Source organism: Chlamydotis macqueenii, chromosome 14 (assembly GCF_036417535.1).
Source record: "Chlamydotis macqueenii isolate bChlMac1 chromosome 14, bChlMac1.mat, whole genome shotgun sequence".
Lineage (NCBI taxonomy): Eukaryota > Metazoa > Chordata > Aves > Otidiformes > Otididae > Chlamydotis > Chlamydotis macqueenii.
The window spans coordinates 931,121-947,588 of record NC_141569.1 but is presented as its reverse complement, the minus strand read 5'-3'; the positions used below and the strand labels follow the sequence as shown (position 1 = coordinate 947,588).

At 40.7% G+C, this 16,468-nt stretch overlaps 1 protein-coding gene across 2 annotated transcripts in view; it reads right to left on the bottom strand.

Moving 5' to 3' along the window:
- The window catches only part of RANBP17 (RAN binding protein 17), a 156,160-nt gene extending 139,986 nt beyond the window's left edge, over nt 1-16,174 (bottom strand). For both annotated transcript variants that reach the window (XM_086758784.1, XM_086758785.1), the window contains exons 1-8: nt 16,132-16,174; nt 10,807-10,953; nt 9,763-9,853; nt 8,574-8,740; nt 5,114-5,179; nt 4,480-4,584; nt 1,981-2,146; nt 160-233 (exon numbers count right to left, since the gene is read on the bottom strand). In XM_086758784.1, coding sequence (XP_086614910.1) covers nt 160-233; nt 1,981-2,146; nt 4,480-4,584; nt 5,114-5,179; nt 8,574-8,740; nt 9,763-9,853; nt 10,807-10,953; nt 16,132-16,149 — 834 coding nt within the window. In that variant the 5' untranslated portion in view covers nt 16,150-16,174. The remainder of the gene's footprint in view (nt 1-159; nt 234-1,980; nt 2,147-4,479; nt 4,585-5,113; nt 5,180-8,573; nt 8,741-9,762; nt 9,854-10,806; nt 10,954-16,131) is intronic.
- Between the last annotated feature and the right edge of the window lie 294 nt (nt 16,175-16,468).

Genomic DNA, 16,468 nt, shown 5'->3' with positions numbered 1-16,468 from the left:
TGGGGCTGGAGTTCAAAGACAAGACGTGTCCAGGCACTGAGCCAGGGGACTCATAACATGCTAATACACAGAATAAAATAGGGTCTTTCGGACAAAGTAGAGATGTAAAAAGACTACTTCCCGTAATTACTTGAGCGCAAATCATTATGTGTCACTTACTAACTGAGACAGCATTGGTGGAAGGGAATGATACAAATCAAAAAACAGGTCCAAGGTCTCTGGCTCCAGGAAGACTATGGAAAAAGATAAGTCTGTTTTATCACTTTCTACAAGCAATAATTAAGTATCTTTATTTTAACAGAATCATCTTATTTTTAACAAAAACCGTAAGAGTGAGACATCACTGCAGTTGAGAATAAACTATGAATAGATGCATTGTTCATGGTACAATATTAAACAAAGCACTATTCTATCTATCCTATTTAATCTATCCTACGCTCACAAAGAATACTTCCCTTAAACTGCAGATGACGCAACACTTTGTTGGTCTATGTACAGAAGACTGCTCTGTATATAGATGTAGGTAAATTGTACACAGTATACTCTGTTCTGTATATAGACGGAGGATTTCTTCAGGTTACTACAGCAGTACACTAAGACAAGACAGGTTCTGGATAATAAGGATTAGTTTAGTCTGTATTTAAACAAAGGCAAGTTTTTAACAAAAGTTCCACAGACCACCCTGAAGTCTACAGACTGATAAATAGAAAGAAAAAAATACTTCAAACACCGAGTTACCAATTCCCTCTGGAACTGCATCAAATGAACTATCACACTACCATATTTTATGAAGGGGTAACAACAGGGTGGAAAAAAAGCTCACCAATAATTCATAATTAAGTAATACCACAAATTAAGTAACATTTCAAAGTTGTTCTATTTATAAGCACTATTTTATACGATGACTTGTGTAAAAAAAAGAGTCACATAATGAAGGTTAATTTCCTTATGCACTTTTGTGCTTAATGACCAAAGGGAGATCCCTCCATGGACAATTTAAAGCATCTAAACTAAAATTTGGGTAAAGTATCTAAACTAAAATCTTGGGAAAACCCATCCCCTTCTCTTTCCTGGGAGGTCTTGGGAAATTACTGTCACTTGCCCAAATTCAGTTTTTTGTCTGTATTCCCGCTTGCCATGTGTTCTTGGTCTTCATTCCCCACACTGTGATTAGAGGCTACTGTACACTAATGGAGAAGGAATGGAGTTACGCATGAAAACTGATGAAGAGCAGTACCGTTGAAAGAAGGAGGAATATCAAACACTGTAGACTGTCATGGTACACAGGTAAGCCAGATTTAAACCTCCCATCTTGGGTACGGGAAACTGTGCAGCTGCTTTAGCTAGACGTACCAGACTTCCAATCAGGCTCATTTATTTTGCCAAGAAGCAGGACAAATTAGCCTACAAGGAGCTCCATGCCGCTACTGCTAAACTGCGTCCGTTACCCAAGGTAATTTCATTAAAGCTAGCTTGGACGTATTTATACTAGAGCGCCATCTGCCCTGTATAAGCCCAGGAAGTCAAACCCCTCTAGAGTCTAAGAACCAAGATGCAACCCTTCTGGTGCCTTCATTAACAAGCTCACAGAATACAGCAAACAAGCACGCTTAAAAAAAAAAAAAAAATCACATGGTTTTCCCATCAGGAAGAAGACGAGAAAACAGACATGCTACAAATGCTGTACCTCTTCAAGGTGTTCATATGCCAGAGATGAGAATAGTATTCAGTGTCTAACTAGAATAATTAGATTTACTGTGCATATCTGTGTTACAGCCTACTTTTATTACTTCTGTCTGTAAAAATAACAATAGGAAAAGTGTGAGAGAAGTAGCAGAAGAGGTTTACCAATAACTCACCAGCAAAAAACTCTACTCCACATTAAAAATTATGTTATATTTGCAAGTACTGTGACAAAATAAATTACACAATCCATAGGGTATAGATCTCAGACTACTAACAGTTATAATCCTTTCTTACTTGTTCTCCAGTTTGTGGGAATCTGCACAGTACACAGGTCATCTGCAGATTCATCAGCTGAATTTCCAATGAAATCAAAATTAAGACAATTTAGTACCAGCTTCAAAAGTTGCATTGCTAAACTTTGTTGCTGTTGGTCCTGAAGGGTCAAAGGTTTTGCCAAGAGCTACGGAGAAAAGAAATCTTGTTAGGTCACCTGCACAGAACATGCTTTAAAAACAATTTTGAAAAGGAAAATGTTTGGATATAAAACTGCAAAGTTCAGAGCAAGAGAACACATACTCAGAGAAATAAATCCTTCAACAATAAAAGGTATAGTCTTTCCTTAAAGGCAAGGGGAAAATCATTATTACCACCTCAGAGACATCTTCCATGTCAAGCTAAAGCTCTCAGATTTATAAATTTTAAAAGCCTGGCAAAAAATACTTCTGCATTAAATACTTATAGGTAAAACTCAGCATATCACTGATGCTGTCTGTTAAAACAGTGCTAACGTTCACAGCAAAAATTAAACTGTAACGTTTCATGTCTTCCTCTTTCAGTTATGCTAGACCAGTGTGGAGTATGTGTTATATACATCATACAGGTAAAAAATATCACAACAATTGGTTATTTTTCAGTTTGATGTCCAGGCTGCTAAACAGTACGAGTTTCACAGTATGCATGCGCAAAGACGGCTCCTTTGGGAAGTCTAGAAAAATCTGGCATTAAAACCCAACGAAATTAACAGTCTGTAATCTGAGTGTAGCTATTTACAACACCTGTATAAATACAGCTGTCAGTGTCTCTACTGTTTTGTAATTCCTGTAGTGTTAGAAAAAAAAGGTACTTTGTAAGCCAAAAAAGCTGTTGGGATTTGGGACTCTACACTCGACACAGTGTACGTAAGAATACAGTTTTCTCGATCCCCTTCTGTAATTATAATAGTTTAAATAACATTTTATCTTGAAGAAATTACTACCTCAAGATTACAGACACAATATAAAGGCACTGAAAACAAACCTCAAATTCATTAGTCACTGATGCAGCTCATGAACTGCATAACTTTGTCTAGAAAAACAATGAAATAAATGCAAATGTAACAACTTCATCTAGTTCACCTGCTCTGTATTTCGATTCAATGCCACATTTCTCGAGTTTACTAACAAAAAGTGTTCTTATATTTCTGCCTGGAAATCTCTGTGATGTCACTCAGACAAACCTTCCAATATATGAGAGACTAAAAAAGTACCTGTAGACTAGCTGAACTTGAACAAAGCTAGGAAGTGGCTGCCACAGAATACAGGTTCTCACAAATACATTTATTGTTTTGATGTGTAATAGGTTCTACTGTATCTGGGAAGATTCTTCCAAAAATATCCAATTCTTCTTAAATTATATATGATTTCTCCATTAATATGCAATTCCAAAACTGATTCAAAACATCCTGTGTACATTAGCAGAGCATTCCCTCTTTAGAGGTGAGGGTTTATAGATTATTTAAATGCTCTATGTATTAAAAAATATACTGCCTGTCACCTGAGCACCGGTAGCTGACCACATGCGCCCTTTAAACTTACTGCAAACGTGAGGTAAAACATGCTAGTTAGACTAAAAACATACCCTGAAATAAATTTAAGCTAACACAGTTCAGTTTATCCTGTTTTTTACAGCAGTACCTCAATCACATACCTCAACCTTGAGAATTAAACCTTCAGTCAATCGCTACCATTATCTACTGACCCATTGTGACAGCATCTGTGTTTAAATTCTTAGCTTAAACGCTTGTGCCCGAATTTCAACACCTACTTCATTTGGTTTTCAGAGAAACTGAATGAACCAGCACTCTCAACTAAGTCACAAGAACAGAAGTCTGGCAACATTTTAAAAATAAGCTGCTCTCAAAAGCACAGTGTTGCTTGAGCTTAAGGGAAGCTGAATGGTACCTCATAGCACCACTTCTACCACCATGGAAAGCCTCGGTCAGCACAAAATGGAAAGTGCAAATTCCAGCTTTGATCTCAGTTCAGCCTACCAAGTCCTGAGAGATCTAGCTTACAGCGTGCTGACCTTCACCACCTCCTGTCAAAGCTCTTGAGAGGCTGCAGCCTGAACTACCCCAAAATGTTACAGAGATGATAAAAGAGAACTAGTAAAGGAGAAAAACATCTTGGCCAGATTTGACTGCGCTGCCATACCACAAGATAAATAATTTGTCTTTATTCTTCATCCCTCCTAGTTTAAGAAATAATTCTTTTAGCAAATACTGAGATAGCAGGCCCAGCAAAATGGAGATACAATTAAATTAAGAACATCAAATAAGAAGACAAGCTCAGAGAAAGCAAGACAGACACTGAGGGAAGAAGATTGGAATTTCTGTCTTTGAACGGTTTTTGGTTACTTCAGCTTAACTGGGTGTCATGTAATCCATTTAAGTACAGAACTGAGCATATCAGAAAATATTAAGGACTGGGATAATTATGAAGTTAATAATTTAAATTCAATTGTAAAGAGCCTCACCTCCTTCAAAAGAGAGCACGCAAGCATCAGTATGTCCTTTAGAGAGGTATCACGGAATGAGGTAGCTATTTTACGATGTTTTGCTGAAGGTCTTGAATAATCAACCTAAGAAAAGTTAGGACATAATAAACAATGCTCCCTTCTTTGCTAAAACTAGATGATAAGTGCATCTGACAAATTAATTATTTGACACTAGAAATGAAAATGACAGTCCAGTACCAAATACAGATCATGAAAGCTTCCTGAAGCACCTCCTTTTTTCCCCTTCAAAGTTGTCTCTCTCTTTCTGCATGGAAAGGTCTGAGGTACTTCCTCAGGTTAAGATGCAGGCAAAACAAAATAGTTAGCAGAAATACAAATGGAAAAGTTGATAATTCACTTTGCTTTACTAGTTCTAGTGACTGTGATGAGAGAAACTTTATCCCATACCACATAGAGTATGTATCTGTACAGGCAGAGTCCCTGCACCAAGGATTTCTTGTCTCTATATTTTGTGAGAGAAAGGTGTGCTAATCCCTTAGTGTCTAAGAAATGTTTCTCCAAACATTTTTATGAAGGGTAGAAATATTCAACACACTGTTTTATCAGCAATACATACATCCCTTGCAGAAGGAAAAAACCCAAACATGCTTACTAGATTCATTTCCTGAGTCAGTTCTGAGAGAATCATTACTCCTATTATACAATGGTCCACAGTGCCCTACAGAAAAAAAAACAGACAGGATTGCTCAAACATCACAGCTTGTATTTAGTATTTTCCAACATTCCTAGATTCAGATTGTGTTTAATATTTTCCAACATTTCTAGAATAAAGAGGAATTTTTAGGCTGAGAATCCTAAGCTGTTTAGAAGGCTTTCATGCCAAACTCTATCAGCTTTAATAGAACTAGACCTTCAAACTCCCTAATTAGCTCTGAAAAAAAAACATCATCATAGAGGTTAAGAATTGTACAATAACACAAATCCATCAGAAAATACGCTCTAAGTAACTGCAATCTCAAAATTCACTACTAAACATTTATCAAAGGTCTTCTTAGTAGTCTAGAACTGCTAAGACAACCTGCATGAAATACAAACCATTAAAGAAAAAAAAAAAAAGGCTGTGCATGGATGAAAAAGATCACAGGGCACCCTCAGAAAAGAAAGAAAGTTTTGAAAAGCTACCTATCAAAAAAGCTGAATTCTCTTCCCTGCACAGTAGTATACATGTATGGATTTGAATTGAATGATACATTCAATCTCCAAGAACCTGTGTCTAAAAAATGAGACAGCAGGTGCCAAATACTTGCATCTGAGGGTGTGATCTGATCATCAGTATTCAAGTTCCTTGGAATGTTTCGAAATTCAAGTATAATGCAGAATTTTGCATTTAAATAATAAAATTTAGCTGTCTTCACTGAGCTACTACAAAGCATTTATAGAAAAATCAAATCTGCTCTGTTAAAAACAATTGAAACCAACTGCAATTAGGCCTTGAGTTTTGGGGAAGATCTCTGTGCCTACTTTCACAGCTGCAGCTTGCAGCCTCAGCTCCCCTAGTGTCCAAAAAGCAATGTCATCCTGTCAAAACTTTCCCGATACTTGTCACAACCACACATATTTTCACAACTCTGAAGGACATCCGAAGTTCAGCTAATGAAGAACCTGGCTACTTACCAAGGGGCCTAACTTTTCACTGTCATCTCGTTTGTATTACCATTACTTGCACCAAAGCAAATTAAAAGTGAAAATTTCAGAAAACCCTCAGGCAAAATATATATTGTTGCCCTACTGTCATTCAGTAAGATTAAACATCTTATACTGTAATTTGAACACATCTTTATTTTACATTTCAAATTCTTAAAATAGTCTAGATGAATGTTCCTTAGGTCACACAAACTTGCAAGAAGGGAAAACTCAACCTCTCCTTTTTCCCAGGTGTGAAAAGCTGTCTGGTGAATTATGAAGGAGCTGGGAACAGACCTGCAGACCTAGCTGCTAATCCCTTTTTCTACATTAAATCACACTCACATTCACGCCGGATGAACTTCAATCTGGAAAGCTAATGCACATGTACTTGCAACTACCATATGCTAATTATTAGCATACATGAGTATTCTCTAGGGATTATTTTTTCAATTTTTATCTAAAATTTTAATTCACTAGTAGATCTATGGCTTAATTTTCTTTTCTACAGGAATTCTTAATTTAACTAAAGAAATCTCTTAAGGAGCTAAATTTTGTATTTAAATCTCTATTTTTAATGAGCTACAGACTGAAGACTCACACTGCAATCATTTTAATAATAAATGCAAAATCCAATTACAGTACATTCATAAAAATAACTGCAAAATGGAGGAGAAGTATACTCGAGTTTGTTTTTAATAAACAGAATATTGCGACTTATCTTTTATTAGACATTCCCAATGTAACTCCAAAAGTACATTAACTTGAACAGTATTATAAACAAAGACTGAAAAACAAATGAGAAACTCATTGGCAAGAAACAAACTGTTAACTTCACATTTTCTTGGTGAGTTGCCGGGATCACCAACACATACACACATAAGGGATCATTTTGGAAGTAAATCGCCAAATAGCTTAAATTTTCTGATTATTTTTTCTCAAAATAAGTACTAGGCTTTATGTTCACACAGACACTCAAAGATTAATCCGTATTAACTTTTTAATCAGATTAGCTATCTCTCAAAAAAACTTTTAAAAATCCTCTTTATACATGCTAAATGTATGAAACAACGACATCCAACCACTTCCTCCAAAATTACTTCACAGAAGATGCTCTATATCCTGTATCTCTAGCCAGTGTGTCTGACAGTACTTACTCCAGACTTGACATGTAAATGTGCATAGTGAACAGTCCATAGTGAATGATTGCACTCTGATATTAGCAGGAATTATTTCCAATTTTCAAATACTGTGTACCAAGATTACCTTCTCTATCCTGTAACACATCATCTTTTCAACAGTGACCAAGGCAGTGGGGTAACAGGAAATGCAAAACAAGAACATTCCTGTCTCATCCAGTTACTGGAGAGGGAAGATGACTGATCTTTCCTTCCAGACTTCCTCATATCCCTACCTAGAATGCATCATTTTCGTGATAGGTTAGATTTAAATACGTTAAAATAGGTAAAGTTTTAAAAACACTCTAAATTTATTATCATTCTCCCTATATTGTACACCATAATCCCGGCACAGACAGAATGTGTTTTTTATTTTCTCTCACTCCTCTTCCCATGTATGGAGAGAGAGAGAACGTACAAATATGCAGGCGTCTAAGTATCTATGCACACAAACATGAATCATCAATTTCTCATAAAGTTAAAAAGGAATGGGGCAAACAAGGACCACAACCAAATAACAAATACATACAGTGTCTTGCAATTTTGTTCTATCTTCACACAGGCTTCCCTCAGTAACTTCAGAAGCAGGGCTACCTATTGATTTCTGCTAAAAACTAAAGTGAGGTGAAGTCCCATTGCTTATACAGAAAAGCAACAGCAACAGACCGTAACAGTGAACACTCCAACAAATAGTTTACAAAGGTATCTTTTTGATCAACTCTCCGTTACAGGCACTTGAAAAAAATACCTTTTAACTAGTTCTAGAACTGTTCGGCACAATTTTAGCAGTCATTATTACGAGAATCACAATCACACTCATGCTTTTTAAAGAGTCTTACTCCTATTTGACAGTCTTACTCTTCAGATGGTGCAGGTATCAGTGTTTACAATCAAGTAACCGGAGATGACACCATCAGAAATGTATCTCGACATCAGTTGAAAAAAATTCAGGCATTAAATAGAATGGCTTGACAACAGAGGCTGATATTTTAAAGTCACATAACAAAAAAGTGCTTTGGAAAAAGAAAATGAAAAAAAAATGATGACAGCACTATGAATATTGTGAGGCACCAAAACCGACAAACTTGCACAAGTATCAAACCCGCCCTGTTTCTTCATTGTTTTAGGCAATGCCCTTAACACTTTTTCCATCCAAGTGTACAACAACTACAGTGACATAAAATGTCAATTACTAAAAATGAAGAGGTCCAAACAGAAAAAAAATGGCAGAAGTGAAAAATTGTTTCCTACCTGCAAAAATTTTTTTACATCAGCAATAACGTCTCTGAAGATGAGCTGATCTTTTAGTACCTCAAACCATCCTAATTTTGTAATTTTAGCAATGACTTGAACAAGAGCTTGGATGACAAAATGAGCCAGTTTGGGTTGAGATGCTACATAGTTCAGAATGTAATTTCCTGTAAAGAAGGATTTTAAAATCAGCAACACGAGTCTTCTGCAAATAGCTCTAATAGAAACTTAAGGCATGCATTAAAAAAAAAAAAAAAAACCACAACTGTATCTGTATGGTTAATACAGTAACTGAGTTACATTAAACCATTAAATACAACTAAATATTTAAGACCACAAAGCACATTACATACATGATCATTATTCTAGGACATATATGACAACAGTTTGCAAATTCAGAGAACATTGGCAGGTAAAACAGAGCAATTTTTCATTGCAGTCCCATATACTGGGTACTGATTATTTCACTATGTAAGAGCAGCTCCCACAGCCAACTCCAGATAAACAAAAGTTTTTTTCAGGTAAGAGTCCCTCCTGAATGTTCTCAATTCAATCTAAAACACCTCTTTCGGTAATGCACACTGCAGCTGCAGAAATTCCTCTCTAACTAGAAGGAAGTTAGCCTGTTCCAAAAGCTGTATAAAATTAAAGTTGATTAAAGTTAATTTTTACATAAAAGAACACTGAAATCTTTTATCAGAAGAAGTGGACTCTCAGCCATGCATTTCAGAGTACTACTGTCCACAGAAACCAATACAACAGAGAAGATTTTCTAAAAATCAAAATCAATCATATGCTCCTCGTGCAAAGCCTCTCACTATTAAAGACCTAACACATACTTACTTACTCTTTTAGGATATAGCAATGACTTCAACACAGATCCTAAAAACTAAGGAAAATTTTGTAGGATCTTAATCTTGCAACTAAGAACCTGCCCCGGCATGACTTTTACAAATATTAAGCTCTGATCACGAGCAATGTTACGTGTAAGTGACTGATGGGTGTACTAGCAATATCTGCAACTTTCATGCTTTACAAACACAAATTACATCTCTTTAGCGTCTTGTGGGATAAATACAAAGTCTATCTTGAAAAACGAGCATTTTATTAAAATATGAAGTCATCTAAGATAACATGAAGGTTTAGATCCAACTAATACAATGACATTTTAACCACAAATGTTACTTACGAATATCAATCCTCTGTTCGATAGGTAATGGAGATGCCCGGCTTACAAGCTTAGACAAGCATGTTGCTGCTAGGAGCTGAGCATAGGACGTCTGCAAAAACAAATAATATCAACAGATATTAAAAAGATGTTATTAAAAAGACAGGCTAGTCAAAGGCAGGGACAATAAGTTGAAATCTGATAAATAATCAATAACACAGTTTGGTTATCAGATTTTGGTTACGTTTGTTAAGTACACCAGAATTTTTTAAAATACATATTTTAGTAATATCTTTGTTTTATTATAAATACTAATAAAAAAAATGAGACCTAAAAATATATCTTTTGATGGAAACCATTCATCTCAAAGTAATTTCACTGTTCAGTGGAGTCCTTTAGTTTTGAAACCTGTTTTAAAATCACTTGATAATTTAGAACCATGAGATTATTACCACGAGTCCAGCCCTGGATTAAAAAATATTTTCAAATGTGTTTCCTCTTTTTCTTTCTATTTGCATGACATGAAAAACACAGCAAGAACTATACTGTATTTAGCTTGGACTATCAAATCAGAATCAACTCCCCTATCACTTTATCTAGAGTTAACAATGAAATTAAACATAAAAAATAAAACTGAGCAATGATAAGAGAACGGTTTAAACTAACAGACAGCAGATAAGCAGTTTAAGGATTTTTTTTTAATACAATTTTTTAGTCATTGTAGTTAATAGCTGGACACAAGAACAAGGTGATGTTCAAATACCAGGTTATACCACACTGTATTCTGACACTGCTCTACAGATGACAAAACCCGTGATTATAACCCTTCTGAAATTACTGAAAGCTAAGATGCTTTCCCTTTGTATCCCATACATCTCTAACGTAAGGTATTGTCACTTCTACAAATGAAAAAAATTCTAGAATCACTTATGAAACAGAACATGCACACAAAAGGGCATTTCGCCTTTATGTACTGCCACGGTAATGGCCTATGACTGAGAAACCTGTCAGCTTCCACCAGCACGATGACATAATTTATGGATAACACATCCTTCACCTACTTACCGTGCCTTGTTCTAACAGAAGCTGGCATCGGCTGAGGCATTCTGGGCTGTCAATAAGCTCCAAGAGTACCTTCTCAGCTTGCACGCGCTGTGCTAGATCAGTTCCTTCATACAGGTGGTTACATAGGACTTCTAGTTCTGCCAGGCTCTGTTAGGAAAGAATGTCATTGAAACTCCCAGGAAGACTTTTCAATCATAGCTTTATTTAAGTGTTTATAAACCCAGACACTATACCAGTAACATTAACTGTCACCTGTGCTAAGCTTTTCACTTGATTCACATTTAAGTTACCAAAAACCAGACGGCCTTCTGTGACAAGAAGCCAGAAATAACTCTGAAAATTAAGTTGCCATTTCTTATTCCCTCAGCTACCAAAGTATTTTTAACATGGTTCAACCCATTTGTTTTTTTGAGACTTCAGATGGGAAGTCCATAGCTTTTCCAAGGAGAGATGAAAAGATGGAGAAGAGTGAACAGTTTGAGCTGTGCTACTTGGAAGACTTCTGGCAAATTTCATTTTAAAAGCTGTAATTACTCATCAAACTACTACACCTGAAAAAAAATAGCATTGTCCATATCTGTTGATGCAAATATCAGTGAAGGATGGGACAATTCAGAAGCTACATTAGCAACAGAAGAGCTGAAATTCTTCTCCATTTAAAAGCTGAAAAAGTTCTCTTTGGTAAAGAAGGTGGGGCAGGGGGGGGCAATATCTCTCCCCTGTGTGAGGGATATGACTTCTATCTACTAGTCAGTGTCTCACAGGAGAGATGAACCCTTTGAGCACATTTCCAAATCAAAAGTTTTGGCATCTGGTTCCCAAAGCCCACGTAATTCTCATCAAGAACCAGCCACATCACTAGAAGGTACCCACTAAATATTTCATGACTTCAGTGTGGCCTAGAAAGAAGAGGAAAAGAGAACATGCAGTATTTGACCAGTCTCATTTAAAAGTTTGAGTCAAAATCCTGTTCACCAGTCCTTCCAAAAAAGATGGTTTGTACTTGAAATAAAAGATTTGGTTCAGTACAACCTGGTATTTTTTTATACCATAGCTCAAATGCCTTTTAAAAATCCAAGACAGTAATAGTGTCTTTGGCAACCAAAGTACATTTGAGTTTGTCAATCAAAGCATGTCATTTCTTAGAGATACACTTCTTATCACTTAAAGAAAAAAAAAAATCATGGTCTTTTTCCCATTTTTTTTCATTGTTGTTGTAACTGTCGTAGTTCAGCCCCGATCGGGACCAGACTACGCAGTCTCTCTCTCGCTCCCCCCACCCTCCGAGAGAACAGGGGGAGATGATATAAGAAAAACGGCTCAAGGTTTGAGATAAGGACGGGGAGAAATCCTTAAACTTACCGTCACGGGCAAAACAGACTCGACTTGGGGAAAACTATTCATTTATTTCTAAAATTAGCAGGAGAATGAGACAGGGAACAAGATAACCTCCCCTCACCCCTCCCTCTTCCCGGGCTTAACATTATCTCTACTACCTTCCCCTCCCGAGCGGCACGGGGGGTGGGAAAAGGGAATGGGGGTCGCAGTCAGTTCATCACGCGTTGTTTTACGCCGCTGTATGATCGTCGGGGGAAGAACTCCTCGCATTCCTCCTCTGCTCCAGCGTGGGGTCCCTCCCACGGGCCACAGTCCTTCGTGAAACTGCTCCGGCGTGGGTCATCTCTTCCACGGGGTGCAGTCCCTCTAGAACAGCTGTCCCAGCGGGCCCTCCACGGGGCACAGCCTCCTTCAGGCCTCCACCTGCTCTGGCGTGGGGTCCTCCACGGGCTGCAGGTGGATCTCTGCCCCTCCGTGGACCTCCATGGGCTGCAGGGGGACAACCTGCTCCACCATGGTCCTCACCACGAGTTGCAGAGGAATCTTGACCAGGAGCCATATTACTCCTCCCCCTCCTTCTTCACTGACCTTGGCATCTGCAGCCATTCCTCACAACAGGCTGGCAGATGCCTCTCAGGATCCTTTTTACATCTTATTCACTTCTCATCTCCTCTCCACTTCTTGCAGCCGGGCCGGGCCGAGTTGGGCCCAGTCGGCTGCCCGGCGGGAGGCCAGAGGGTGAGGCCTGCAAGGCCCATGAGGCTCGCGCCTCCCCCTCTCTGCCCCCCGCTCAGCTGCTTCACATCTTCTCCTCCTCTTTTTTCCTGTTTTCCCCTACTTAAATACGTTATCGCAGAGGCGTTATCATGGGACATTCTGCTACCAATTGGCTCGGCCTTGGCCAGCAGCAGGTCCGCCCTAGGCCCAGCTGAGTCCACTGAACAAAGGGGAGCGACTTCCAGCAGTTTCCTACAGAAGCTGCCACCTTAGGCCCCCCCTCACTAACAAAACCAGAACATGTGCATATGGAGTTCCTGGCTTTGATCAGCTTTTTTTTTTTTTTCTGAATTTCAGTAATAACGACATTGTAGGAGTCCTTGATTTTCAGCCAAAAACTGGCCAGGTACTTGTTCCTTTGGAGAAACTTTAAGAAATGGCACATTTGCTTCTGGAATGAACAGATCAAATACTTGAAGACTGAGCTCAACAGAGATATCCTTTGTTTTTGTTCCCTGCAGCCCCATGTTTAGAGAGAGTGGAGGAAAAATAAAGAATGGGTAACAACACCTGCGATGCAATTTTAAATGAAGATCCATGCCAATTAAAGTGAAAATTAAGCCTCAAAAATACACCTTAGGGAAAAATGTAATACAACACAAACCCACATAATTGGCATAAAACACGGGAATAAGGACACAAATCTTTGGATACAGATTACAGTGCATCTTTCCATAATGAAACAATTCCAATACAATCTGAGAAGCATGAACCAAACTATTATGTCATTACTGGTGAAAGTTAAAGACTCTCCTATATTCAACCTGAAATTCGACTTTCAAGTCTGGACAAACAAACAAAATTGGCAACAAGCTTGAGAAAGTCCAGAATAAAACTGGGCTATCAGGCCAATCACCAAGGTCTAAATAATCAGTATACTAACTGGCATTAAAATAGCAAACCATTTATAAGCTGGTTAAGCAATAATTTAAACACAAAGAACTGAGAGCGGATTTCAAGAACGTATGCACTTTAATGCTCCGTGTTAATATGTTTGGGTTAGCCTAAATTCCTAAATTTTGGTGTAAGGATCAGAATTTATTTCTTGTAGACAATGAGGGAAAGTCACCATGAATTTTTAAAGCACGTCTGAACAAAAAAATCATGATCTTCGACAAAAAGTTGGTTTATCAGATATTGAGACTGATGACCCGCAGCACTTTCAAATGCTTTACCTGGACATGTCTGGTCTCTGGAGAATGCTACGACAAAGTTTCTTATTGCTAGGCTTGAGGTATGGCCAGAAATTGCTCCAAATTCTCAGACTGCCCAGGAACTTGTCAGATGTTCTCTGGATTATATTTTACTTGTAGTACTAAGGAAACATGCTGGTTGTCCTTGATTCAGACAACGAAACAAAAAAATACAACCTCAAATCAGCAAATACAACCATCTTGTGTATGATGGCAACTCAGCTGAGCAACAGAGGTATTATTCAACTTTATTAAGAAAAAAAAATACCCAGAGAAACCAATAAAAAGCCAAAGACTAGTTCTCTATATTATATATATATTTTTTCTTCAAGAAAACAGAAGACTGTCACAATCCCTTTTTTACTGCGAGACAAAACACGTTAAACTGATGCATTCAGGTACCTCCTTTACTCAAACCGCTATCAACAGTTGAAAGGTGATTTCTAAGAAAACAATCACATCAATGAAGAGGATCTAGCAGTTAGATGCTCACTGCTTTAAGTGAGAGAGGAGTAGAAACAGGCCTGTATAAGAAGTGGTATTTTTGATCACAGTGTACCTGTTTCCAAGAAACAGATTCACATTGTAATTAAAAAGATTAGATACTGTAAGTTTTTTTTTTTTCTACCTGTTACACTTTCATAATATTCAGGAATAACCTAAATAAAGTTCTCCAGATACTTCTGCTGCCACCCCTCCAGCTCTCAGAAGTCCCTGGCAGCTCTCCTACCAGCCTGCGAAAGAGCCAAGGGCCAGAAATGCTGGGGGCCCGGCTCCGCAGCAACCCACCAGGCAGGCAGCCAAGGAGCCAAGCAAACTGGCAGGAAACCAGGTAGGTTCCTGATTAAAGTTTTGCTGACACTGACAAATTCCCACAGACATTTTGATTTCAATCAGCATTTTCTGAGTGAAAACATTCTATTAAGAAAGTTCCACCACCTCCATGCAAGAGCAACAGGATGGGCATAACTGCTGAAATGCCACAGTTTTTAAAAAGAAAAAAGCCAACTGGGTGTGAGGTGATAACACAAGATATTTTAGTGGTCCTCTTATGCAGCATGCCAGGTGCCCAGCTATTTAAATAAATGCCTAAAATGGCCTCTCTAACACCGCCAAAACCCGCTGTTATCAACCCAATGACACCGCAAGGGACTCCGGATGAAGGCTGAACACCTCTCAAGTGTCTCCTGGGGCCCTTTTCCCGCCCCCGCCCTCCTCCCTTCTTTGAGACACCGTTTCGGCGGCTGATGTTCATCGCAGACAAGTCCTGGAGCGGGGAGAGGGGCTGCCTCTGGCTTCCAGGGAAGAAGCGGAGCGGGGAGCCCGCCAGCGCCTTCGGGAAGAAGCGGCGGCAACAGGAGAGCAGGTGCGGCTGGCTGACAGCGGCGCGGAGCAGCCGTACGCCGGGCGTCCCAAGCGAACGCACGCTGATGCGGTGGGAAGGCTGCACACCCACCCCCCGCAGGCCAGCCGCCCGCCACCGCCACGCAGCCCCGCAGGTGCCCCGCACGGCACGGCCACGGCGACACCAGCGCTCCAGCCGCCACGGCGAGGACCAGCCCTGCAGCCCGCCGCCGAGCTCACGTGCGCGGCCCCCCAGCCCAGCCCGCCGCTCCCGCCCGGCAGCAGAGCCCACTCGAGACCGCGACCTCGGTGCGGCGCTCCCGCGGAGCCCGCCAGCTCTTGCTCGCCTCAGCACCGCCCGCAGCTCCCGGGCACCTTTCGCGCCTCTGCCAGGGCGAACCTCCGCACGTCGCGGTCCCCTGCCCGGCTCGGCCACTGCGGCCGCTCCGCTCCCCCCACACCACCCAAACGGCTCGCTGCCCCGCGCCCCCCGCCCCTCACCCGCGCCCCCCAGGACCTCCCTCTCTGTGCTCTCCCGAGCTCTCGGCCCGCCGCCCCCCACGACAGCCCCATCGCGGCCCCGGCCCTGCTCGGCCCGTCGCGCCCCAACAGCCATGCCAGGTCTCTACAGCCCCCGTCGCCCCGCCCGCCGTGCCGCGCCCGGTACACTGACCTGGACACGCAGCGCCATCTTCCCGAGCGGCGCCGGGAGCGGGCCGCAGGGAGAAGCGGCGGGCCCTGCCGAGGCTAGGGGGCAGTGCCGAGCCGGGGCCGGCCGGGTGCGAGGGGAGGGCCGGCACTGCACCGTGGGCGGCCGCCGGGGCGGTGCGGCCGTTGGGGCGGAGCGGGGCGGACCGTGCTGGGGCGCGGGGGCCGTTTTGCGCGGATGCTGCGCGGTACCGGACCCGCCTGGGCCGGAGCCGAGGGGCGCCTCGCGCGGGGGGCGCCATTTTGTCCGTGCAGCCCCCACGCAGGCGGCGGCCCTGCGGCGAGCGGCTTTTCGCGGGCTT